Source organism: Periophthalmus magnuspinnatus, chromosome 18 (assembly GCF_009829125.3).
Source record: "Periophthalmus magnuspinnatus isolate fPerMag1 chromosome 18, fPerMag1.2.pri, whole genome shotgun sequence".
Taxonomy (NCBI): domain Eukaryota; kingdom Metazoa; phylum Chordata; class Actinopteri; order Gobiiformes; family Gobiidae; genus Periophthalmus; species Periophthalmus magnuspinnatus.
In genome coordinates this window covers 149,629-173,590 of record NC_047143.1, presented here as the reverse complement: position 1 = coordinate 173,590, position 23,962 = coordinate 149,629, and the positions used below count along the sequence as shown (strand labels likewise).

At 42.7% G+C, this 23,962-nt stretch overlaps 2 protein-coding genes across 4 annotated transcripts in view; both read right to left on the bottom strand.

Annotated features, from left to right (window-relative positions):
• plod3 (procollagen-lysine, 2-oxoglutarate 5-dioxygenase 3) overlaps nucleotides 1-23,962 on the bottom strand; it is a 29,064-nt gene that overhangs the window by 2,185 nt on the left and 2,917 nt on the right. For both annotated transcript variants that reach the window (XM_033983875.2, XM_033983876.2), the window contains 15 exons: nucleotides 23,310-23,473; nucleotides 22,005-22,117; nucleotides 21,831-21,894; nucleotides 6,823-6,920; nucleotides 6,585-6,686; nucleotides 6,350-6,481; nucleotides 5,762-5,883; nucleotides 5,179-5,283; nucleotides 4,957-5,082; nucleotides 3,669-3,810; nucleotides 3,449-3,562; nucleotides 3,310-3,381; nucleotides 2,953-3,057; nucleotides 2,646-2,792; nucleotides 2,316-2,441 (listed from right to left, as the gene is read on the bottom strand). In XM_033983875.2, coding sequence (XP_033839766.1) covers nucleotides 2,316-2,441; nucleotides 2,646-2,792; nucleotides 2,953-3,057; nucleotides 3,310-3,381; nucleotides 3,449-3,562; nucleotides 3,669-3,810; nucleotides 4,957-5,082; nucleotides 5,179-5,283; nucleotides 5,762-5,883; nucleotides 6,350-6,481; nucleotides 6,585-6,686; nucleotides 6,823-6,920; nucleotides 21,831-21,894; nucleotides 22,005-22,117; nucleotides 23,310-23,473 — 1,732 coding nt within the window. The remainder of the gene's footprint in view (nucleotides 1-2,315; nucleotides 2,442-2,645; nucleotides 2,793-2,952; nucleotides 3,058-3,309; nucleotides 3,382-3,448; nucleotides 3,563-3,668; nucleotides 3,811-4,956; nucleotides 5,083-5,178; nucleotides 5,284-5,761; nucleotides 5,884-6,349; nucleotides 6,482-6,584; nucleotides 6,687-6,822; nucleotides 6,921-21,830; nucleotides 21,895-22,004; nucleotides 22,118-23,309; nucleotides 23,474-23,962) is intronic.
• On the bottom strand, nucleotides 8,036-20,684 carry LOC129457113 (uncharacterized). 2 transcript variants are annotated; one of them, XM_055229121.1, is made up of 20 exons: nucleotides 19,575-20,684; nucleotides 18,949-19,111; nucleotides 18,507-18,699; nucleotides 17,673-17,744; nucleotides 17,320-17,391; nucleotides 16,862-16,933; nucleotides 16,302-16,373; nucleotides 15,745-15,816; nucleotides 14,779-14,850; nucleotides 14,426-14,497; nucleotides 14,113-14,163; nucleotides 13,262-13,367; nucleotides 12,573-12,643; nucleotides 10,490-12,500; nucleotides 10,268-10,360; nucleotides 10,121-10,189; nucleotides 9,511-9,567; nucleotides 9,190-9,222; nucleotides 8,867-8,974; nucleotides 8,036-8,782 (listed from the first exon to the last, which is right to left on the bottom strand). In XM_055229121.1, the coding sequence occupies exons 1-20, from the start codon at nucleotides 19,690-19,692 to the stop codon at nucleotides 8,547-8,549; spliced, it is 3,813 nt and encodes a 1,270-aa protein (XP_055085096.1). In that variant the 5' UTR covers nucleotides 19,693-20,684; the 3' UTR covers nucleotides 8,036-8,546. The 2 variants fall into 2 exon arrangements, with proteins under 2 accessions (XP_055085096.1, XP_055085097.1); XM_055229122.1 differs by lacking the exon at nucleotides 14,779-14,850 and having other exon boundaries at nucleotides 8,042-8,782; nucleotides 18,507-20,684.

Below are 23,962 nucleotides of genomic sequence, written 5' to 3'. Positions count from 1 at the left end.
CTTTAGTTTTGTTCTAAACTCTGGCTTAGAAAATAAATCAGTTCCTCTTAATTGAATATCTACTTTCTCTCTTAATAAATCTATTTTGCAACTTGAGCTTTGTACATGGTTTTGAGAATATTATATTCCACCAATTCGTTAAATTTCAACATTTCTAACTGAATAAAAATCTGATTTGTATGTGCTCTAAACACTTCCATTGATAATTCTAACAGCTTCTGTAAAAGAAACTGGTTCAGTGTGTTTTACAAGCACTTCCCCACACTTCAGTGTCAAATATGGAACGATCGATGTGTTATACAATAAGAACAATGCGTCTCTGTCGACTCTTTCATCTTGTGTAATACAGCAGTGGTCTGTGATACTTTTGATCTTACTTTATGTGGGATTTCCACGTCAGCTGCTCATCAATAATAACTCCTAAACAATGAAATGTACTTGTTCTTTCTATCTCTAATCCTTGTGTGAATAATCTTACCTCTGGATCTATCTTTTTTCTATGTTTATAGATAATTTGTTTACATTGAACCATTTTAATATTTTTTGAAACTCATCTTCTACATTTTTTATAACCTCATTTATGTTTTTTCCTGAGTAAAATACTGTGGTACCATCAGCAAACAAGATACAATTTAGTAATTTTGATACAGACATAAGATCATTCACATAAAGGAGAAAAAGTACTGGCCCCAAGACCGAACCTTGGGGTACCCCACACGTTACTTGACGGTATTCTGATTTTATTTTGTTGATTTCCACAAATTGATGACGGTTCGTTAAGTAACTTGTGACCCATTTGTGTGGTACACCTCGTATACCATACTTATATATATATATATATATGTGTGTATATATATGTGTGTATATATATGTGTGTATATATATGTGTGTATATATATGTGTGTATATATATGTGTGTATATATATATATATATATATATATATATATATATATATATATATATATATATATATATATATATATATATATACACATACACACTTATATAATTTCTGTAATAATATTTCATGATCTAGAGAATCAAATGCTTTTTGAAGATCGACAAAGATTCTAACTAAATATTGTTTCTTGTCCGTGGCGTTGGTGATTTCTTCATCCAGGTCCATTAATGCTGTGGCGGTTGATTGGAACGAAATCCATGTTGGCTCTTAATTAAAATTTTGTATTTTTCAATAAATTTATTTAATCTGCTAACAAATAGTTTCTCTAGAATTTTTGAGAATTGTGAAAGCAGTGATACAGGTCTATAATTTGAGAAATCATTTTTATTTCCTTTTTTAAAAAGTGGAATGACTCTGGCCACTTTCATGTGATCTGGAAATATCCCTGTGCTGAATGAAAGATTAAATATGTGAAAGGCTCAATAACAAAGTTTATCACTTTATTGATCAATAACATTTTAATATCAGTGTAATCATTAGATTTTGCCTGCACACTCTCCAGAAACACTGTTTACATTATCAGCTGTTGTTCCATCATTGTTACTTTCTTTTGGGATATTTTTTGATAAATTTGGGCCAATGTTAGAAAAGAAATTATTAAATTCATTTACAATTTCTTCTTTCCCAAAAACATCTACATTATTTTTTGTAAAATAGTTTGGAATATTTGATGTTACCAACAGTGTTTATTATACCCCATGTATTTTTTATTTTGTTTTTGTTCTTATCCAATAATTTGGTGTAATAATCTTTTTTTTGTCTTTTTTTTGTCTTCTCATAAATGACACAAGCTTGTTTTTATATTTTTTATACCAAACTTCTGAATCTTTGGTTCTCAATCTGAGAAACCTTCTGTAAACACAATTTTTCTTGCTGCATTTTTCAGTCCGTTTGTCGTCAATGGGTTAAATATATTTTTCTTATCGTGTACAACAATTTTTGTAATTTTACAGTTTTTGTCATACAAATTGAGAAACGTCATGAAAGCATGATAAGCACCTTCTCACCTGGTTCTTGTGTGTTCTGTGTGTGTGTTCTCACCTGGTTCTTGTGTGTTCTGTGCGTGTTCTCACCTGGTTCTTGTGTGTTCTGTGTGTGTGTTCTCACCTGGTTCTTGTGTGTTCTGTGTGTGTTCTCACCTGGTTCTTGTGTGTTCTCACCTGGTTCTTGTGTGTTCTGTGTGTGTTCTCACCTGGTTCTTGTGTGTTCTGTGTGTGTTCTCACCTGGTTCTTGTGTGTTCTGTGTGTGTTCTCACCTGGTTCTTGTGTGTTCTGTGTGTGTTCTCACCTGGTTCTTGTGTGTTCTGTGCGTGTTGTCACCTGGTTCTTGTGTGTTCTGTGTGTGTTCTCACCTGGTAGTCCTGGTTCTTGCTGTTCAGGGCGATGTTGATGGTGAAGGTGGACGAGTCGTGGTGAGGTCTGAGAGACGGCTGCTCGTCAGGACGATACCGAACCACGAAGTTCATCACAGCCTGAGCCTGAAGCACAGACCGGGTTTAGACCGGGATCATAACGGGACCGGGTTTAGACCGGGATCATAACGGGACCGGGTTTAGACCGGGATCATAACGGGACCGGGTTTAGACCGGGATCATAACGGGACCGGGTTTAGACCGGGATCATAACCGGACCGGGTTTAGACCGGGATCATAACCGGACTGGGTTTAGACCGGGTTTAGTACCTTGGGGTAGTATCCCGGGTAGAGCTTCTCCGTCACGGGGACGATGTATTCTTTGAGGAACTTGAGCCACTCTTTCTCGAAGTCGATCTGGTTCATGTGAATGTCGACGGTCGGAACGTTCTCGTACCCCCCCGCCAGACGCTCATCCTAAAGAACGACAGAACAGAACGTGAGGGACAGAGAGAGAACGTGAGGGACAGAGAGAGAACTACAGTAGCAGTACTACAGTCGTAGTACTACAGTAGCAGTACTACAGTAGCAGTACTACAGTCGTAGTACTACAGTCGTAGTACTACAGTCGTAGTACCTTGTGGGAGCCTCCAGACCACTGGCCGTGATCCTCCATCGTCTCCACGAGGTCGTCACACATCTTCTCTGAGAACGCAGGGAACCAGTACACGTCTGGACAGGGCTGAGACAGGAACCGGGTCAGAACCAGGACTAAACCAGGACTAAACCAGGACTAAACCAGGACTAAACCAGGACTGAACCTGAACTAAACCAGGACTAAACCAGGACTAAACCAAGACTGAACCAGGACTAAACCAAGACTGAACCAAGACTGAACCAAGACTGAACCAAGACTGAACCAGGACTAAACCAGGACTAAACCAGGACTAAACCAGGACTAAACCAGGACTAAACCAGGATTTAAAGGTCAAACCTGTTCCACAAAATTTTTCTCGTCCTCAAAGATCTTGGAGTAGTTCTCATGGATGTATTTCTCCCTCCAGTCCTGAAACACAAACTGTGTCAGATGCCCTCCCCGTGTGTCAGATTGTGTCAGATGCCCTCCCACTCACCATGGGGTTGTCAAAGATCTGCCACATGTCCGGGTGGAGTCTCGTCGTGTTGAAGTTTGAGGTGGACACGAGTCGTCCAAACTCGTCTCTGTTTGACACGAACATGAACACGCCCTGAGACACAGACCGAGATCAGGACCAGGATCAGGACCAGGACCGGACCAGGACTAGACCTGGACCGGACCAGGACCAGGATCAGGACCGGAGTAAGTGGACTGACCTGTTCCCGGACGCTGCGGCAGAAGACCATGTCCGAGTCCAGGTCTGGGTCTTTGTAGAGCTGGACTTGGCTCAGTTTGGACCTGAGGATTGGACCCTGGACCAGATACACCTGAGTCAGGTACGGAACGTTCCACACGCCTCTGTAACACACAGAGAACATAGGAGAACACACCAGGAACACGCTGAAAACACACCAAGAACACACCGAGAACACGCTGAGAACATGCAGAAAACACACAAAGAACACGCCGAGAGCACACTGAGAAATGAAAAACACGCTGAACACATGAAGAACATGCTGAGAACACACTAAGAACACACCAAAACCACGCTGAGAACACACAAAGAACACGCTGAACACATGAAGAACACGCTGAGAACACACCAAGAACGTGAGGGACAGAGAGAGAACGTGAGGGACAGAGAGAGAACGTGAAGGACAGAGAGAACGTGAAGGACAGAGAGAGAACGTGAGGGACAGAGAGAGAACGTGAGGGTCAGAGAGAACGTGAAGGACAGAGAGAGAACCTGAGAACATGCTGAGAACACGCGTGGACAGAGACACATGAACATGGTTAGACTGGAACCGGGACTGAACTAGGACCCAGCTGGTCCATGTGTTTGAGCTCACAGACCAAACAGGACAGAACCGGGACGAAACAGGACGGGACCGGGAGGAGACGGGACGGGACCGGGAGGAGACGGGACGGGGCCGAGAGGAGACAGGACGGGACGGGACCGGGAGGAGACAGGACGGGACCGGGAGGAAACAGGACGGAGCTCAGATTGTAAAGAGACATTCAGCTCCACGAAGCTCATCGAGGTGAAAAGGTTCAGCGGCTGAACTGGAGCTCAGTGCTGTTTGTGTGTGTGCGTGTACGGCCCTCAGGTGCGTGTACGGGGCCCTCAGGTGCGTGTACGGGGCCCTCAGGTGCGTGTACGGGGCCCTCAGGTGCGTGTACGGGGCCCTCAGGTGCGTGTACGGGGCCCTCAGGTGCGTGTAGGGCCCTCAGGTGTGTGTAGGGCCCTCAGGTGTGTGTACGGCCCCCTCAGGTGCGTGTACGGGGCCCTCAGGTGTGTGTAGGGCCCTCAGGTGTGTGTAGGGCCCTCAGGTGTGTGTAGGGCCCTCAGGTGTGTGTACGGCCCCCTCAGGTGTGTGTACGGCCCCCTCAGGTGTGTGTACGGCCCCCTCAGGTGTGTGTACGGCCCCCTCAGGTGTGTGTAGGGCCCTCAGGTGTGTGTAGGGCCCTCAGGTGTGTGTAGGGCCCTCAGGTGTGTGCACTCACACTCTCTTGGCCTGGACGATCTCGATGTAGTCCTCAGAGCGTGAGTAGAAACCCTCTGGACTCAGAGCGCCCCAGAAGTTACTCCACAGTTTCCCGTGTTTGGACAAAACTGGAGCGATCACAGGCCTGGACAGAGACAAGAGTGAGAAAGGACGGAGCGGGACGGAGCGGGACGGAGCGGGACGGAACGGGACAGAAGAAACAGGTCGGGACTGGACTGACCTGTTCTCCTGGATGAGGAGGCGCAGTGTGTCTGGGTTGGTCAGAGCGACGTCTGAGTCGATGCTGAAGAAATAATCACAGCCCGGATCCTTCTGACACGCCCCCCTGAAACACATCCTCTGCATCACCCTCTGCATCACCTTCTGCACCACCCTCTCATCCTCTGCACCACCCTCTGCACCACCCTCTGCATCACCCTCTGCACCACCCTCTGCACCACCCTCTGCACCACCCTCTGCACCACCCTCTGTACCACCCTCTCATCCTCTGCATCACCCTCTGCACCACCCTCTCATCCTCTGCATCACCCTCTGCACCACCTTCTGCATCACCCTCTGCACCGCCCTCTCATCCTCTGCACCGCCCTCTCATCCTCTGCACCGCCCTCTCATCCTCTGCACCGCCCTCTCATCCTCTGCACCATCACACCCCCCCTCCTCCTGTCCCGCTTCCTCTGCTCCTCTCCTCCTCTGACCCGTCTCCTCTCCTCTTTCTACTAACTTCCTCTGCTCCCCTTCTCTTCCTCCTCCTCCCCTCTCGCCCTCTTCCTCTCCTCCTCCTCCTCCTCCTCCTCGTGTCTTACACAGCCATCGTCCGTGCGTCTTCTTCTTGGAGGTTTTCCTCTGGACCCACGAGAACCGCGTCAGGAAACAAGTCTTTGTGTCTCTGCCAAAAACTGTCCACATGTCTCTCATGGTACACCACCTGGAAGACACGTCCACAGGTACGTCCACAGGTACGTCCACAGGTACGTCCACAGGGACGTCCACAGGGACGTCCACAGGGACGTCCACAGGGACGTCCACAGGGACGTCCACAGGGACGTCCACAGGGACACACACACATGTACAGGTGACGTGTCCCTGTCACACACATGTGCAGGTGACGTGTCCCTGTCACACACATGTACAGGTGATGTGTCCCTGTCACACACATGTACAGGTGATGTGTCCCTGTCACACAGTCCCTGTCACACACATGTACAGGTGACATGTCCCTGTCACACACATGTACAGGTGACGTGTCCCTGTCACACACATGTACAGGTGATGTGTCCCTGTCACACACATGTACAGGTGACGTGTCCCTGTCACACACATGTACAGGTGACGTGTCCCTGTCACACAGTCCCTGTCACACAGTCCCTGTCACACACATGTGCAGGTCTTACGTTGTTGTGGATGAAGAGGCGGAGTCTGGAGGGGGGATACGTCATGGTGGTCAGTCGCTCTAAAAACTCCTCCATAAACGGCGTGGGCTTCTCGATGAACACGGCCACGTACACCAGGGGGAGCTCTTCGTCCTGGAGTCAGCACACATTAAAGAGAGTCTGATTTAACAGTGGGTCGCCGTGGTTACAACGGCGCGTCAGGCCCCGCCCCCGGCGACGCGCCCCAGAGACGCACCTTCAGCTCGTCCAGGTCGACGAGGTCATCGTCACAACCGCCACAGCCGTGTTCATACGTCCACGACGAAGGAACGTAGTTCCCCAAGTAATTCAACTGTAACTATGGAAACAAGAGGGTCAGAGGAGAGAGGAGGAGCAGAGGAGAGAGGAGGAGCAGAGGGGAGAGGAGGAGCAGAAGAGGAGGAGGAGCAGAGGGGAGAGAGGAGGAGCAGAGGAGGAGCAGAGGAGGAGCAGACCTTGGTGGGGCCGTTGCCATGGATAATCACTGGGAGAGAGTCGTACGCCACATTTCGGGCTCGAACTCTGGATCTTTCAAACTTCAACACAACTTCATCTGAAAATACACAAACATGAACAAACACGAACACACACACATGAACACACACACATGAACACACACGAACACACACACATGAACACACACACATGAACACACACATGAACACACACGAACACACACACATGAACACACACGAACACACACACATGAACACACACGAACACACACACATGAACACACACGAACACACACACATGAACACACACGAACACACACACATGAACACACATGAACACACACATGAACACACACGAACACACACACCAACACACCCCAACACACACATGAACACACACACCAACACACCCCAACACACACATGAACACACACGAACACACACACATGAACACACACGAACACACACACATGAACACACACACACATGAACACACACACACATGAACACACACATGAACACACACATGAACACACACACGAACACACCCCAACACACCCACATGAACACACACGAACACACACACATGAACACACACGAACACACACACACATGAACACACACACACATGAACACACACGAACACACACACATGAACACACACACACATGAACACACACGAACACACACACATGAACACACACGAACACACACACATGAACACACACGAACACACACACATGAACACACATGAACACACACACACATGAACACACACGAACACACACACCCCTACTTGTTTATGTGAATTAAAAGGACATTTTTTTCAAACCCGTTTTTTGCAACACTAGGAGGACACCCCTTTCCACTTGTGCTACAAAGATGTAGTTAACGTCAAAAAATTCTAGTTGAGCTACACAACTCAAATCTCACTTCAAAATCTGAATACACAGTACAGAAGTCATAGTATAATAACCTGACATAGTGATGTATTAAGAGGACAAAAGTTAATTTGGTACTTAGCTCCGCCCATGACTCAAATCGTAATTGACAGGACTAACTTGATTTAGAAGGACCATGGCTAAACAACACACAAATATGCTATTTAGGTGAATTAAAGGGTCATACATGAATAAATGGAACATAACACACACATGAATATAGAGTGCCTTTACTAAAGTATTAGGCTACTGAGATACAAAATGGTGTTTGTAAAGATGTATGTTGGTAAAGTGTGACCTTTTAAAGCCAAAATAAGGAATGATTACACATTCATGAACAAGTTGAATTTATTCAATGACATGAACTGAATCTTCTTTGAAACAAAGAGATCCTTGCAGGAGTAAAGTCTTAACACAAACAATTGTGCTGCAACAATTGCCCATAATATTGCATTTCTAACCAGGGCTGACAACAATTATTTTAGTAGCCACTAGTCAGCGTTTATTATTTCGATTGATTGACTAGTCAAACAGTTATTTCTCTTGTGAATTGAAAGCTTTTTAAATGTGTTTTTTTTTAGCCAAATAAACGTAAAATCTGTGCAAATTAGCAGTTTGTGTTTTTCTTTAATAATGCAGCTGCCTTTGCTATAAAAAAAAATAAAAAATTACATGTACTTTAGAGTGTGTAGGGCATTTAACAATAACAGTAAAAAAAAAAAAAAAGATTAGTCAACTATTTAAAAAATGTGTTGACTAATTTTTCTAATCAATTAGTCACGATTAGTCGACTAATCCCTTTCTTTTCAGAGTTATACCCCGATTCCTGACAAAGTCGCTGATATTTTGAAGAGAGCGATCAGTCAGTGTGGGATGTTCTGTTGTCTTGCACTGTTCGCATTCAATCATAGTAGCCAGTTTTCCTTTTCTGATATGTTCTTCAAAATGTCTCATCATAGCTTCAACCTCCTTGGGAGACCACTGTCGTTTCTGAACCCTTCTTGCATTTTCCAAAGAAACTACAAAACAATGGAATAAAAAATGGAACATTAAGAAAAAATATGAACTATAATTCATTGCACTGTGATACTCTTAATACTGACGTTTTTCACTGAGACCAGGGACTGTTTTGTGACATTTACTTGATTGTTTCATCACTTTTGCTTTTCTTCTGGGATCTTTGGCCTTTCCATTTGCATTTTTAATTACTGCTGCAAAACAGGCAGAAAATAAAAGAGAAGGATCACAATTTGAAGATTAAACAACAACAGCAACAAAACTATTGTCACTGGGACCAAATAATTAAGATGATCATTGATGGGAGAAGCGACAGGTGTATCATCATTCATTTTATCTTCATCTTGACTAACTTAAAATAATTTCAGAAGAGGCTGCTGAGGTGAAAACCTTTCTATTGTCCATTTACCTTGAGATGTGTCTGTTTGGTTGGCATCGATAACTAAATGAGAAAAGTAAAAGTCATTATGAACACATCACATACGCCATTTGTAAACCTACATGCTATCAAATTTGTTTTAAACTGGAATTCTCCTCCCTGAAACTACTTAAATCGGACTGTGCCGTATGTTCATCTCTTAACTCCTTCTGTTTTGATGCTCCACCATCTTACAATAAGTAATGCCCCTGATTTGCTCAAGTGTTTATCTGCAAGTCATTTTAACAAAAACCTAAAAAACATGCCATCAATCACAGATAACAGCCTGAAAGACTCAGTTTGAGGGATTACCTTGTGGCAGTAAGGACATCCCTGGAGGTTCAACATGTGGCCTAGGTCTTTCCTTGTCTGCAGAAAAAAGTTCATGATAGCTCATTAAAAACACAAAAAAGAGGAACATACGTACTACAGAGTCAGTTATGATGCCATATGAAATTTTGAAAAAGTAAACTCAAGTAGGGAGAAAACAAAACAAAAAAGCTACATTTTTTGTGAATGGATTTTTCTGCAACATTTTCTGACTTATTTTCAGTATCCTGAAAATTTTAACATTCTAATTTATTCAAAACAAGCCGGCCTTTAAGTTAGACGTGATATGATCATTACAATATTCACATAATTTAACGCAGCACTGTTGTAGTAACTTGTCTAGCGCTGCAAGCAAAATGTACCAAAAGCAAGTTCACCCATTAAAGGATTCACAGCCAGATGTCAAAAACATAAGACTGTATTTGGACTGAAATCTACTGTACAATTCTGTAGAAGAGAACAACAGTCTCTTGCCGTTCTCCTGTGAAGGAATAATGAGAGACCCTCATTATTCTTCCACAATAAATTTCTTCACAGTAAAATTACAGTTAGCTTGAAATACATCAAACTGTCACACTGTTAGAAGCCTAACCTTCTGATGATAAAGATGTGCATGGAGGTTTCTCAACAGGTTGCCTAATGATGCTCATCCCTGCAGAATCTGTAAAAAAAAGTTTTCACACTGATCATGTGATTTTACAAATACACACTTCTTACTCAAAAATGACTCTGTACTGACCACTGGCAATCTGTGAATCTGTGGGCAGATTTTCTTCCTCGACCTCACCATCACTCTCCTCACTTTGCTCAACATCAGTCAACACTAGGTTATCTGACAAAATAAATTATTACCTCAATTATGGAGATGAAATGCTATAGATTACCTACACACAGTACCATTTTGCTACATCACATATTTGTTGAAAAGTGTTGTAATCTTTGGAACTTTAAAAGACTATACCTTCGATTTCAATTTCCTCAAGTGTTTTCCCTTGCAGATTTCCCAAAGACCCTTTCTCCATAGCCAGCAGCAGTTTTGATATTTTGGCCAACTGTGTGGTAGCCTCTGGTAGTCGGTAAAACTCCCTGTGGACCTGAATATCATGGCCAAGGAAGTCTGCCACTTGGTCCAACTCGTTATTTCGGAGATTAAGGACCTGGGATAAAGTTGCGACGTGTTTGCGCAACTGAGTTGACCTGAGGAGTTGAGGGTTCTTTGCCCCACATTCACTTGCATAAAGTCTTAGACAGTCCGGTCCTCTGTACGGAGTAAGACACTGCGGTCTTCCAAAGAGAAATGGGTTATCCTCTGGAACGCCACAGTCTTTTCTTTTATTTATTAGGTGTGTTAGAGCATTAACCATGTCTGGTGATAGCAGAACAGCAACCTTTTGTCCTCTTTTACCCCTTATTTCCACTCGACTAAAGTGGTTACAAAGTTTGAGTTCAAATTTTGTGAGTCCAACAGCCACATCTTCATGTAAGGCAGTGGTGTTCCTCTCAAGAAAGCCTTTTAGTTTCATTTTGGAAACTTCTCCTCCACGACACCGGTTGAATAGTATGATGTTTGCCATAGTTGCTTTGCACAGTTCACCATATGATTGGGGTGATGACGTTTTATCCAAGTTTTTAAATGCTTCTTCTGCAGTTTTTTCGAGATGTTTGTGAAGACGTTGCACATCTTCTGTGAAAGACAGTGTGCAAGGCTTGTTAAAGTGTCTCTCATTCAAGGTAGTTAAAGCTGTGTGTGAAACAAATTCAGCCCACTTTGTAGAATACAGGGTTTTGAAAGTCTGAGTGGACTTTACCAGCTCAGAGTCTTCTGCCATTAGAGCTCTGCAGTGTATAATGTCACTTATCTTCTGCAACGAGTGACCCAACTTCAGTGCAAGGCTTGGAGTTTGGTAGCAGTGCTTTTCTTCATCAAACCCAGACACTTTCTTGACAGCTTGAATAACCATTTGAAAATTTGCAGGTCTTACAGCATCCTCAAGAGTATATATTGAGAAGTCCTTCCGAAGCGTCAACAGAAGTCTTCCAATTTCTCTGAGTTTCTGTCGAATGTACTCATATTTGGTGGGCTTTTGTCCATGTTTGTTAAAAAATGATTGAGCCAGCTGAAGAATATAGAAGTCACTGCGCACTGTAGCAGTTATCTCATCATTTTTCATCGCAGTTAACAGCTTCCAAACACCTGGTGACACCTGTTGACACAAGGCTGAGTCAAACATAGTGGCCAAAGACAAGATCTTAGTTCTTCCAATCTCTGAATTGGTTTCAACTGGTTTTGAAGAACATTTTCGAACATGTCGCCACAGATCTCTTCGGAGGTATAGGGCCTGGCAGTACATGCAGTGCACATAGTCTTTAGGATTATATTTTTTCTTAGATGTGCGTCTAGGTTTTAGCAGTCCATCTCCACTTGATAAAACCTCTGTGTTGTGGTTGTAGTTTCCCTTGTTGCGTAGCTTATTAAGCATTTTCATGCGCTCTTTAGACTTTTTTGGAAGAATCAAAATTCGAGCAACATCAGCGTTTGTCTTCACATGAGTTTTTAAGTGACGTGCAAACCTTGTCTGTGGTTTTTCACAAATGTAGCAAAATGTTTTATTTCTGAGAGAGGAGGATGTGTTCAAGAACTGCTTGCCCTCACCATCAGTATCATTCCCATCATTTGCCTGAACTCCTGATAATTGAAGCCGGTTTGTGTTGACTGTGTCTTCCAGTAATAATTCTGCAGCTTTAGGACCTGATTCTTTCTCTTCATCCAAGAGATTTTCTTGGTAGTGCCTTGTCTGTTTTGAAGCAGACTTACTTGTGAACACCTCAAAATTTTGTACTTCCAAATGGTTGTGATGATTTTTGAAACGCTCTGATCTGTCTTCACATGAGTTATTTGAATTACTGTGGGAATCAGGCACATATTCCACGTCTGATGATGTCACCTGACTTGAACTATGTTCTTCAGAGGCCTAATAATAAAAAATAATATTTTGTATTTTTAGAAAGTATATTACTGAGAAAATTAAAGCTAATACACTTACCATTGACAGAGGTTCAGTGATGTTCTTCATATGTTTAAGATAACAGTTTTTGTGCCACGACTGGCAGCAAACTAGACAGAGATATTTAAATTATTTAACAAAAATTTAAATTATTTAACAATGTCAGTATATGTACTTCACAACCAGTACATTTGATTAAATTGATTATTAATTGACAAACAATTTGTTCACCAAGCTTTAACATTTGGTTAAATCCAGTCTCTCAAAGCATCAATCAGACACATTTTGAAACCCATACAACATATGTGCAAAAAAAAAAAAAGCATTATAACATGTATTGCAGTATTATTAGAAAAAGCTGCCACAGAATCTAGCATTTAGGCAGAAACAATAAAAAAGGAAGTAAAGTGCAGAAGGGACAGGTAATTACTCCTTTTTAGTTGCATGTCACCACCAACCAGATAAACTGCAGTCAGCAAGCCATGTATACCTATGTACATACATATATATATATATATATATATATACATCAGTCTTAAATATGGATGTTGCAAATTCTAAAAAATTGATGTTGCACTGACTACAGAATCTGCACAGTTTCAAGGTGGCTACTTGAAATTAGCCTACCAAACTCAATACCAAACCAAATGTTACAAAAATATAGTCAGATTACAACTATTGGGAGTGTTCCTGTGATTTCATGTTCAAATGATTAGGACCAAACTCACCTATACATCTCTCTCCAACCCATCTCAGAGGTGCAAATGGTCCTCCACAAAAAGCACATTTTTCGAAACTTGACATCTCGCCAGGGACCAGGTCATGTTCACAGTTCTGTTGACCAAAAAGTGCAATTATATGATCACATTATTTTATTCTGACATTTGGAATTCAAAACCCCAATATTTATTATGCTTACAATGTCAAAATGTGTGTATTTGGTATGTATTCTGCTACTATTTGAATGTAAAGTGAAAATTGAAAAGACATTTTCTAAGTTTGTAAAATATATATATATATATATATATATATATATATATATATATATATATATATATATATATATATATATATATATATATATATATATATACACATATATATATATATGAATGACTGACATGCCAGGGCACCTGAAAAAACTAAATAAAAAATAATTTCCCCCCTTAATTAACCCTTTTTCAGTTGAAATACAATTCTGTAAATATAGAGAATCCAAACTGATATTTATTCCAAACTGTATTATTCTATAAAATCGCTGATACAGAGTTGAGTTTTCAAGCTTCGTAAATTTATCAGAAACAGACAACCTGAAATCTGAAGACAGAGAGCCTGAAATGACTTGGTGCAGAATTGCTACTTTGGCACAAGGTTTAAAAATTCTATAATTTTTATTTTATTTATTATGAACAAACTAAATATTTGAATATTTATTTGTTGCTTTAATTTTGTGCATATCGATAATAGCATTTAGATCTTTTTGTACAGAATGTTTGTACTTGTCCAGTTGAGGAATACCCTGAAGTTTTCATCTGAGTTTCTGTATTCAACATAGTTGAGTCATTGGAGATTAATTTACCTTATCAATGATATCCAGGAATGAACAACACATAGTAACATCAGCAGGCTCCTAGGACATTGATGAATGTGAGTTTATGTTTCAAAAAACAAAACCCACAATCCCCCTAATGCTGTTATCTGTCCAGTTAGCATTATACAGAACTAGTCTATCTACAAACTGCTGAAAATAACCTAGAAATACAAAGCTCACAATCCTCCTAATGTGAGGACCTGTCCATTTGACTGTTAAACATGTTTGTAACTCTACATACTGCTGAATTGTATTTGAATGACTTGATCATTTCAAAATCAAGTCCATATAATCCATTTACCTGGTCAATGTTGTCACTGAGTAAACTGCACATGGCCATTTCAGAAAGCTGGTCAAGTATCTCTTTGGGTATCTGGACAAAGACAATCACTGAGTGTGATTTTGGTTTGCTGTAAAAAGCTCACATTCCTTCTAATGTCAGCACCTGTCCAGTTGACTGTTACACAGGACATGTGTGTGTACGTCTACATACAACTGAATATACTATATCTCAGTACAAAGCTCACAGTCCTTCTAATGTCAGCACTTGTCCAGTTGACTGTTACACAGGACATGTGTGTGTAAGTCTACATACAACTGAATGTATGTCAGTTTTTGACTATAAAATGATAAATGTACTGGAGAATAATTTACCTGGTCAGTGCTGTCACTGAGGGAACTGCACATGGCCACTTCAGAAGGCTGGACAAGTATCTCTTTGGGAATCTAATGGACAAAGACAATCACTCAGTGTGATTTTGGTTTACTGTGCAAAGCTCACAGTCCTCCTAATGTCAGCACCTGTCCAGTTGACTGTTACACAGGACATGTGTGTGTACGTCTACATACAACTGAATATACTATATCTCAGCACAAAGCTCACAGTCCTTCTAATGTCAGCACCTGTCCAGTTGACTGTTACACAGGATATGTGTTTGTAAGTCTACATACAACTGAATATACTATATCTCAGTACAAAGCTCACAGTCCTTCTAATGTCAGCACCTGTCCAGTTGACTGTTACACAGGACATGTGTGTGTACGTCTACATACAACTGAATATACTATATCTCAGTACAAAGCTCACAGTCCTTCTAATGTCAGCACCTGTCCAGTTGACTGTTACACAGGACATGTGTTTGTAAGTCTACATACAACTGAATATACTATATCTCAGCACAAAGCTCACAGTCCTTCTAATGTCAGCACCTGTCCAGTTGACTGTTACACAGGACGTGTGTCTACGTCTACATACAACTGAATATACTATATCTCAGTACAAAGCTCACAGTCCTTCTAATGTCAGCACCTGTCCAGTTGACTGTTACACAGGACATGTGTTTGTAAGTCTACATACAACTGAATATACTATATCTCAGTACAAAGCTCACAGTCCTTCTAATGTCAGCACCTGTCCAGTTGACTGTTACACAGGACATGTGTGTGTACGTCTACATACAACTGAATATACTATATCTCAGTACAAAGCTCACAGTCCTTCTAATGTCAGCACCTGTCCAGTTGACTGTTACACAGGACATGTGTGTGTAAGTCTACATACAACTGAATGTATGTCAGTTTTTGACTATAAAATGATAAATGTACTGGAGAATAATTTACCTGGTCAGTGTTGTCACTGAGGGAACTGCACATGGCCACTTCAGAAGGCTGGACAAGTATCTCTTTGGGCATCTGGACAAAAACAATCACTGAGTGTGATTTTGGTTTACTGTACAAAGCTCACAGTCCTTCTAATGTCAGCACCTGTCCGGTTGACTGTTACACAGGACATGTGTGTGTACATCTACATACAACTGAATATACTATATCTCAGTACAAAGCTCACAGTCCTTCTAATGTCAGCACCTGTCCAGTTGACTGTTACACAGGACATGTGTGTGTACGTCTACATACAACTGAATATACTATATCTCAGTACAAAGCTCACAGTCCTTCTAATGTCAGCACCTGTCCAGTTGACTGTTACACAGGACATGTGTGTGTACGTCTACATACAACTGAACATACTATATCTCAGTACAAAGCTCACAGTCCTTCTAATGTCAGCACCTGTCCAGTTGACTGTTACACAGGACATGTGTGTGTAAGTCTACATACAACTGAATGTATGTCAGTTTTTTACTATAAAATGATAAATGTACTGGAGAATAATTTACCTGGTCAGTGTTGTCACTGAGGGAACTGCACATGGCCACTTCAGAAGGCTGGACAAGTATCTCTTGGGGCATCTAATGGACAAAGACAATCACTGAGTGTGATTTTGGTTTACTGTGCAAAGCTCACAGTCCTCCTAATGTCAGCACCTGTCCAGTTGACTGTTACACAGGACATGTGTGTGTACGTCTACATACAACTGAATATACTATATCTCAGTACAAAGCTCACAGTCCTTCTAATGTCAGCACCTGTCCAGTTGACTGTTACACAGGACATGTGTGTGTACGTCTACATACAACTGAATATACTATATCTCAGTACAAAGCTCACAGTCCTTCTAATGTCAGCACCTGTCCAGTTGACTGTTACACAGGACATGTGTGTACGTCTACATACAACTGAATATACTATATCTCAGTACAAAGCTCACAGTCCTTCTAATGTCAGCACCTGTTCAGTTGACTGTTACACAGGACATGTGTTTGTAACTCTACATACTGCTGAATTATAATTGAATGACTTGATAATTTCAAAATCAAGTTAATAGAAATCCATTTACCTGGTCAGTGTTGTCACTGAAGGAAATGCACATGGCCACTTCAGAAGGCTGGACAAGTATCTCTTTGGGCATCTAATGGACAAAGACAATCACTGAGTGTGATTTTGGTTTGCTGTACAAAGCTCACAGGCCTTCTAATGTCAGCACCTGTCCAGTTGACTGTTACACAGGACATGTGTGTGTACGTCTACATACAACTGAATATACTATATCTCAGTACAAAGCTCACAGTCCTTCTAATGTCAGCACCTGTCCAGTTGACTGTTACACAGGACATGTGTTTGTAAGTCTACATACAACTGAATATACTATATCTCAGTACAAAGCTCACAGTCCTTCTAATGTCAGCACTTGTCCAGTTGACTGTTAAACAGGACATTTGTGTGTAAGTCTACATACAACTGAATGTATGTCAGTTTTTGACTATAAAATGATAAATGTACTGGAGAATAATTTACCTGGTCAGTGTTGTCACTGAGGGAACTGCACATGGCCACTTCAGAAAGCTGGTCAAGTATCTCTTTGGGCATCTGGACAAAAACAATCACTGAGTGTGATTTTGGTTTACTGTACAAAGCTCACAGTCCTTCTAATGTCAGCACCTGTCCAGTTGACTGTTACACAGGACATGTGTGTGTACGTCTACATACAACTGAATATACTATATCTCAGTACAAAGCTCACAGTCCTTCTAATGTCAGCACCTGTCCAGTTGACTGTTACACAGGACATGTGTGTGTAAGTCTACATACAACTGAATGTATGTCAGTTTTTGACTATAAAATGATAAATGTACTGGAGAATAATTTACCTGGCCAGTGCTGTCACTGAGGGAACTGCACATGGCCACTTTAGAAGGCTGGTCAGGTATCTCTTTGGAAATCTAGCAGGGAAAGGACAATCATAAATGTGCGTTGATAATTAAGTGTTTCTTCGTTTTAAAAAAACTATCATCAACCAAATATATATATATATATATATATATATATATATCTTACTTAAAGGGAGGTTGTATTTGCAGATCTTGTAAGTCAACAATATAATCACATAGACAAGCAATTAAAGGCAACTTGTCTCCATGTAAACGTAAAACAAATGTGTTCACTTGTTTCCAATGATCATAATTACAAAGCAAGCATTCCTATTATACCACAAATAAAAGATTCTATCTAGTAAAATTTGATCATGACTGCTGTAATCTCCCTCCATGAACTGTTGTCAGGCCTCATTCATATACAGCTTGAACAGGAATGGTGCAGGAACGGCTGCTCACTGTGTATGAACTTCACACCAAACAGTCTGAGGGTTTGGTGTGGGAAATGGTGTTTTCTGACTCAATATAAAATGTAACTGCTGAGTGATGTAGGATAATTCTTTGTGGGTTTGCAAAACAAAACTTTAGTTCAAATTGGTCAGTAGGTAGGTACTCCTGTTAAGAAAGATGAGAACATTTTCTGTGGCTGTCCTGTGTCCATGTGTGCAGGCTCCACACATACTCCAACTGTTGGTGTTAAAGAACTAATCTATTTGCAGAACCACACTGAACAAATCCGCACAGTGCTCACACCTGCAGTGCTAAGTTACAGATTGGTATAGAATGCTACTCCGTCAACTGATCTGTGTAAATACAAGCATGGACAAATACCTTGCTTCTCCATGGCCAATCAGAATCACCGTAGTTATACGTGATTTCTTCTCCTGGACTAATGTCCTTGAGTGCAAACAAACACAAATGGGGCCTTCCGTCCACTCGTATTATTTTCATTTTGCTATTTGGATTCAGATGGTCATCATTAACGAGTCTCCCTAGAGAACCATCTTCTCTGGAAGCATCGACACTGAAATACAAAAAAATAACAATAACAATCATTTTGTGTAAAGGCAGAGAATTGGGCACATGTAGTTTTAGCATGATTGAAGAATCTGCATCTACAGTTTAAAATATTCGTCAAACAGTAAAAAGCTCAACACTATATTATAACTACATTCCACAATTACAACTACTTTTAATAACAGTGAAGTTGGAGAGTTAGTATTTACAGGAATAGAAACAAATTTAGAGAAGACACCTTAAATTAGATACATACCAAAACTGATTTCCATTAAAATGGAAATCAAACATGAAAACCTTGAGTGCTTTATGATACACTTTCAACCTGCATTCTTGTTCCTTTTTTGTTATGACTTCCCCTCTGTATTCAATAAGAAAATCTCCTTTTTGAAAGTCCCGGCAGCTGAACACACCTCGACCTAAAGACACACAGAATCAGAATCAGAATCAGAAGACTTTTATTGCCATAGTCTGTGAACACAGTTCACAAACTAGGAACTTGATACGGTGAAAAAGTGCAACATAAACACACTGAATAAATACAAATACAAATAAGGGCATGCACAAAGTTAAAAAGATATGCGATTATGCGACAGGAGTTAGCAGTTAAGCCAATACGTTTGAACAATAATTTTACAAAGTAGAGCTGTGTCAAACAGATATTTATCTTATTACTAATAGCAGAGCTATCAAGTTATTTGTATGAATTAATCAAGGGACTATTTTTGTGTATTTTTTGTAGAAATCTAGACAAATAAACACCTCAATCATTTCCACATCATCATTGATCCTTTTGTTTGTAATAACACAGTGGGGTTTTAAGTTTTGCTACAAAAGAAACTTTGATTAAAAAAAATTAAAAAAAGTAAAATGGCAACTTACCTTTAAAAGAATTTATGTATTTTATGTCAAAGTCATTCTTGTCTTTTCCCAAGGATGAAAAATAGGTAGCTTCTTGTATAGGGTTCCTTTTAGGTCTCCGTGACCTTGTTGATGCCATCTCCTGCAAAGTTAATCACTTAGCACATGATGACTATATGATGTGATGCATCAAAAATGATTTAATGGTTTAGAATGAGGGCAATGAATGAGAAATTGAGAATTGAGATAACAAAGGTGGAAATTGTATCGTATACATCAGTAATAGGGCTGTAACTATTAGTCAACTAATCGTGACTAATTTATTATAAAAATTAGTTGACAATTTTTTTTAAAAGTCAACTAGTCCTTTATTTGATAATTGTAATTGTTAATTGCACTATAAAATACATGTAAAACCTATTTATAGCAAATGTAGCTGCATTATTAAATACGAAAACGTCAAAACACATGCACACATTGTACAACGATAAGCTTTTGTCACCATAGTTCAATAATACTAATACTAATACTAATACTAGTTCTAACATCATTGACAAACTGGAACACTGTGGAGGCTCATAAGCAGCTATAAACATTACTAATTGCAGAGATTGTGCTAATTTTACTGAGTTTTCACTGAGTCTCAAGAATCAAGTCCAAACTTTTCAATGGACAGCAGAGCATTGGAGAAATGAGCTAAACTGTTTACTTGCTAAGTAGCCACGTGCTTCTCTGGCTTTTTGTCTATTTTACACCTTCAAACCTCAATAATATTTGCATGTTTTTCCTAGTTGCTAAAGGGACAAAATAAATGTAATATAGCTGTATATAAGTGCCTTACCTGGTTCACCACACCTACCGGAAACAGACCAGATGTAGCACTCAATTAGCCCTGCAAATCTATGCTACACACACCTATTTACAGAAACCTGAATTACAAGGACATTGTACGAATACACAGGACCTTCCGGCAGACAGCCAATCAGAAGCTTAGAATCATACACAGGTGTGAATATTCATGAGGTCCTGCTATACCACCTGCTGGGTATAGGGGGCGCTGTGGTGATACACAGATTATACACAAAAACAGGTCTATGTGTATTAGCAGGTCATCTCTTTTTTTTTGTATATTTGGGGTCTATGGACCAATAGAAACACTTCTACGCTTTTAGAATTTTTTCCAAATTAGCAGGACACCGACCCTGTCCTGCTAATTCCAAATGTCCTTCTAGTGTGGTGAGTATCCTGACCAAATGTCCTTCTAATACACATAGACAAACACACATGAACACACACATGAACACACACACATGAACACACACATGAACACACACGAACACACACACATGAACACACACACACATGAACACACACGAACACACACACATGAACACACATGAACACACACACATGAACACACACACGAACACACACACATGAACACACATGAACACACACACACATGAACACACACACACATGAACACACACATGAACACACACACGAACACACCCCAACACACCCACATGAACACACACGAACACACACACATGAACACACACGAACACACACACATGAACACACACGAACACACACACATGAACACACACGAACACACACACATGAACACACACGAACACACACACATGAACACACATGAACACACACACATGAACACACACGAACACACACACATGAACACACACGAACACACACGAACACACACACATGAACACACACACACACACACTACACACACACTCTACACACACTGACGTCTCCACATGAGGCTGGAGCAGAGACCACGAGTGTCAGAGCAACCACAGAGCCAATCAGGAGAGAGGATGATGAAGGCCACGCCCCTTCAGCCCACACCACTGGTTTAACAGGGAGCGGACGCTTAGCAACGCTGTCAATCAAACCTGTTGCTCCTCTGCTCCTCCTCCTCCCCTCCTCCTCCTCTTCTGCTCCTACTCTTCTGCACCTCTCTCCTCTGCTCCTCCTCCTCTGCTCCTCTCTCCTCTGCTCCTCCTCCCCTCCTCCTCTGCTCCTCCTCCGTTCCTGTTTCTCCTCTCCTCCTCCTCCCTCTCCTCCTCTGTTCCTGTTTCTCCTCCTCCGCTCCTCCTCCTCCTCTTCTGCTCCTCTTCTCCCTCTCCTCCTCTGTTCCTGTTTATCCTTCTCCTCCTCCGCTCCTCCTCCTCTTCTGCTCCTCTTCCTCCCTCTCCTCCTCTGTTCCTGTTTCTCCTCCTGCTCCTCCTCCTCCTCCTCCTCTCTCACCCACAGCTCCGTTCAGGTTCTGGAAGATTCTGGAGCGATGATCCAGAGTCATGTTGTATTTGGTCTGAAAAACACAAATATTTACTGCATTTATGTCAGATGCCCTCCCCGTGTGTCAGATTGTGTCAGATGCCCTCCCCGTGTGTCAGATTGTGTCAGATGCCCTCCCCTCACCCTCTGGGCCTTGTCCAGGTAGATGCGTGTGTAGAAGAGCTGGTCGTCGTCGTTGTCTTTATATTTCCACTGTTGGACCAAAGCGGCGAGCTCCGGAGCCACGCCCATGAACCCTGAGGACGAAGACGAGAGGATGAACACAGACGAAAGGACGAACGCAGACGAGAGGACGAACGCAGACGAGAGGACGAACGCAGACGGGAGGACGAACGCAGACGGGAGGACGAACGCAGACGGGAGGACGAACGCAGACGAGAGGAGGAACGCAGACGAGAGGAGGAACGCAGACGAGAGGAGGAACGCAGACGAGAGGACGAACGCAGACGAGAGGACGAACGCAGACGAGAGGACGAACGCAGACGAGAGGACGAACGCAGACGAGAGGACGAACGCAGACGAGAGGACGAACGCAGACACATCCAGATTATTCAAATAGACACAGGATCGATTCTCTGCTTTTGAGTATCGATATTTCCCCTGGAAGAGAAAATGGAACAATGACACGGACCGTGTGGTGCGTTATACAGAGAGTGACAGACGCCGTTAAAACCTGAACGCCCTCGCTCGTGACGGGCCTCGCTCGTGATGGCTGGACGTCCCACGCTGCAGAATCGTACGTGACCATCACAGGCCATTTTATCAACGAACACGGGGAGCGAATTTCACACGTTTCACAAACTAGAGCCGTGAAAGTCACAGAGGGACTAACAACGAGGAGCCACTCAGAGCCACTCAGAGCCACTCAGAGCCACTCAGAGCGGCTCAGAGCCACTCAGAGCCACTCAGAGCGGCTCAGAGCCACTCAGAGCCACTCAGAGCGGCTCAGAGCGGCTCAGAGCGGCTCAGAGCGGCTCGGGGCGGCTCAGGGCGGCTCGGGGCGGCTCAGAGCGGCTCGGGGCGGCTCAGAGCGGCTCGGGGCGGCTCAGAGCGGCTCGGGGCGGCTCAGAGCGGCTCGGGGCGGCTCAGAGCGGCTCGGGGCGACCTCACACCTTTGACCTGGAGTCGTCTGTTGGGTCGAGTGAGACGCTTTTCAAAAAATCTAAATCACATTATTCAAGATTTAATTTAAACTGAGACAAACACAAACACTGTCCTCTGTGTCAGGTGCCCTCCCTGTGTGTCAGATGCCCTTCCTCTGTGTCAGATGCCCTCCCTCTGTGTCAGATGCCCTCCCTCTGTGTCAGATGCCCTCCCTGTGTGTCAGATGCCCTCCCTCTGTGTCAGATGCCCTCCCTCTGTGTCAGGTGCCCTCCCTCTGTGTCAGATGCCCTCCCTCTGTGTCAGATGCCCTCCCTCTGCACTGACCTCCTGAGTTGAGGTAGCGTTTCCCAGAATGCACCTCGGGGTACTTGGAGGCCAGTCTCTGGTCGGGCCAGCAGAATCCCTCCGCCGAGAAAACAACTTTGTGTCCGAAACGAGAAAACTTATGAAGGAGCTCCTCAGGGCCGGAGGCGAAGATGACATCATAACTGAGAGGAGGAGAGGAGGTGAGAGGAGGAGAGAGGGGGTGAGAGGAGGAGAGAGGGGGAGAGAGGAGGAGAGGAGGTGAGAGGAGGAGAGAGGAGAGAGGAGGAGAGAGGGAGTGAGAGGAGGAGAGAGGAGGAGAGGGGATGAGAGGAGGAGAGGAGGTGAGAGGAGAGGAGGAGAGAGGGGGTGAGAGGGGGTGAGAGGAGAGAGGGAGTGAGAGGAGGAGAGAGGGGGTGAGAGGGGGTGAGAGGAGGAGAGAGGAGGTGAGAGGGGGTGAGAGGAGAGAGGAGGTGAGAGGAGGAGAGAGGAGGTGAGAGGGGGTGAGAGGAGAGAGGAGGTGAGAGGAGGAGAGAGGGGGTGAGAGGAGGAGAGAGGAGGTGAGAGGAGGAGAGAGGAGGAGAGAGGGGGTGAGAGGAGGAGAGAGGGAGTGAGAGGAGGAGAGAGGGGGTGAGAGGAGGAGAGAGGGGGTGAGAGGAGGAGAGAGGGGGTGA